The following is a 2,460-nucleotide window of genomic DNA, read 5'->3' on the forward strand; positions in this document are numbered from 1 at the left end:
CCTTCTCCGGACATGCTCCAGCCCCTCCATGTCTGTCTTGTAGTGAAGGGCCCAAAACTGAACCCAGGATTTGAGGTGTTTCAAACTCCATGTGGTCCATCACCATCTTTAAATGAGTGTTAGTGATTTGAAAGGGGGTGAAGGCCAGAGGGAGAGGAACAGAAATCTGAAGTTCTTTCCCAGATTGGGAACCAACACAATGAAGGCATAATTCTTCACTTTGAGAGGATGAAGTTTTGAAAGCAATAGCCATTCGGAAAGCTCTAGCAGAGAAAGGTGTATAGATTTGACTTTATTTACGTTCTTTTTGTAGTGATACAAGTCATTAATAAACATAGCTATAGATAAAATTATTCTCTACCGAGTATAATATATTAAAGTCTGGTTTTCTTCTACTTTTTATGGCACTGTCATAGGTGGTTTAGATCTCAGTTTACAGAGAAACTGCTAATTTAAGTGAATTGATGAAGTTTTTATTTGCTTACTGTGCTAGAGTTCATGTGCCTGGATCAGAAACTGTCATTCGTCTTAAACATGTGAACAGTTTGGCTGTAGAGCTGTAGATAAAACATTCAAATGCTTTTATAGCTGGGGACATTAATCTCTTCTGCTGATCTGGTTCTGAAAGTATTGTTTTTCAAGTAGAGCTTTATTGTCTTTGTAACAAAACAAAGATACTCGGAAACAAGTGGAAAATATTTCCTTATATTACAGTCACTACAAACATGAAACCCTCCTGTGAAATGGAAGATGTGTATAAAGATTTTCTTGGTAATTTGTAGGACAGGTTAAAATATTTTTAATATACACTACACTGTTTTATATGCACCACCTTCATGTTAATGGAGACTGAGGTGTGATTAGCAGACTTTTAACATACACTAAGAAGGCTGTTTGCTGCAGAATCTGAAATAACATGAACAAGCATTAACAGTGTTCTCTCTTCACCCCTCAGCCTATTCCTCGCCTGTTTTTTGCGGGAGAACATACAATTCGCAACTATCCTGCAACAGTTCATGGTGCTTTACTGAGTGGACTGAGAGAAGCTGGTCGCATTGCAGACCAATTTCTTGGGGCCATGTATACTTTGCCTCGCCAGCCTACGCCTGGGGTCCCCCCACAGCAAGCTACAAGCATGTAAGGAAAGTAGAAGGTATTAGAAGAGGACTGGCAAGACCACAGTGCTGCTGTTGGGGACTCTTCGGGATGGAGATACTCACGAAGTCTCTAACAGGATCTACTGAAAAGGCTCAGCCATGAGTTACTGTATAATACCTCCGTTAGGATGGCCTTACAACAACTTACCTAACCTTTGTCTTGGCATCCTTTTACACAATCTCTATAGCTATTTGAAGTGTCAGTGTACACAAAATCCTTTACTACAAAGCTGGTCAATGACTTTTTTGACTGCAGATACTTTCTGAAAGTCAAGCTTATAGCTGGAGGATTTTTCAGTTTGGGGTTTTGTTTTCCTACCTGTATGTGTATTTACAATGGATAATTGTACAGATCCCTCTAGAAGCTGGTTTCTACAAATAGTAGCTTAATGTAGAATTTATGTGAACTACTTTGTTGGGGTTTTTATTGTTTTGTTTTGAAGAATAATAATATTTTTTGATCTGTCATTTGAGAATTTGGTGCAACTATTTCCCTATCAGTAACAGCAAGTCACACCCCTCCAAAACGGCTGCTACACTACATGCATCCTGTTTTAGAAAGAAAGCTGGGATTAATAGTGTGCTAAGCATACTGTTTAATAAATACTTTCAACAAAAGAATCTTCAGAATTGGATATTTCTAAGTTAAAAACTAGAAAAATTATTCGTATTTGTTTATATAGAAACAGACTTGCCTAGACAGCAAGTTAGCTGAGGGAGCTAACCTTTTGACTTGTGCATGCTGCAGGTAGGCACTCTTTGTACCTCTCTTGATTTCATTTCTCCTGGGTTGATGACATGGTGTTGCAGCTGCCATTGTTATGCTTCTGAAAATCACTGGTTTAGCTGCTTTTCCAAATATTTTCCTTCTTATTAATTCAGTGCACAGAGCCTTCCTTTCATTGCACAGAGCAGTCTTATTTAAACATTTATGGCCTTTTACCCTCTCCTCCTTTTGCCGTTTAACATTAGACTGACTGACTTCCAACTCTTCTCATCCTTCTCCTACAGTTTATCTCATCTAACCATGGACTGTTCACACTCTTTTCTACTTTTGAGTTTTTCTGTTCTCAACTCTCTGTGACCTCATGTCTGTACATGTGCACTATGTCCCCATTTCCTTCTGTCCTTGCACCTTCTGCTCTGCTAGAGGACATTACACACTTCTTCCTGAAGAAAATAAACACACACCAACACGACTGCAGCCCCTACTTGTTTATAGCTGTATTGACTTTGCAGACTCTGTGTTTGAGCATTGTTGCTTCTACTGTTTTCTTGTGTCTCCTCCTTAGCGGCTGGAGAT

The 2,460-nt window shown here is 39.1% G+C and overlaps 1 protein-coding gene across 1 annotated transcript in view; it reads left to right on the forward strand.

The window, feature by feature from the left end:
- The window catches only part of LOC104516220 (lysine-specific histone demethylase 1A), a gene marked incomplete at its 5' end in the record, with an annotated part of 6,972 nt that extends 5,721 nt beyond the window's left edge, over positions 1–1,251 (forward strand). The window contains one exon of the mRNA XM_010160484.1: positions 956–1,251. Coding sequence (XP_010158786.1) covers positions 956–1,141 — 186 coding nt within the window. The remainder of the gene's footprint in view (positions 1–955) is intronic.
- Positions 1,252–2,460: the final 1,209 nt, after the last annotated feature.

Source organism: Eurypyga helias, unplaced genomic scaffold (genome assembly GCF_000690775.1).
Source record: "Eurypyga helias isolate BGI_N326 unplaced genomic scaffold, ASM69077v1 scaffold41991, whole genome shotgun sequence".
Classification (NCBI taxonomy): domain Eukaryota; kingdom Metazoa; phylum Chordata; class Aves; order Eurypygiformes; family Eurypygidae; genus Eurypyga; species Eurypyga helias.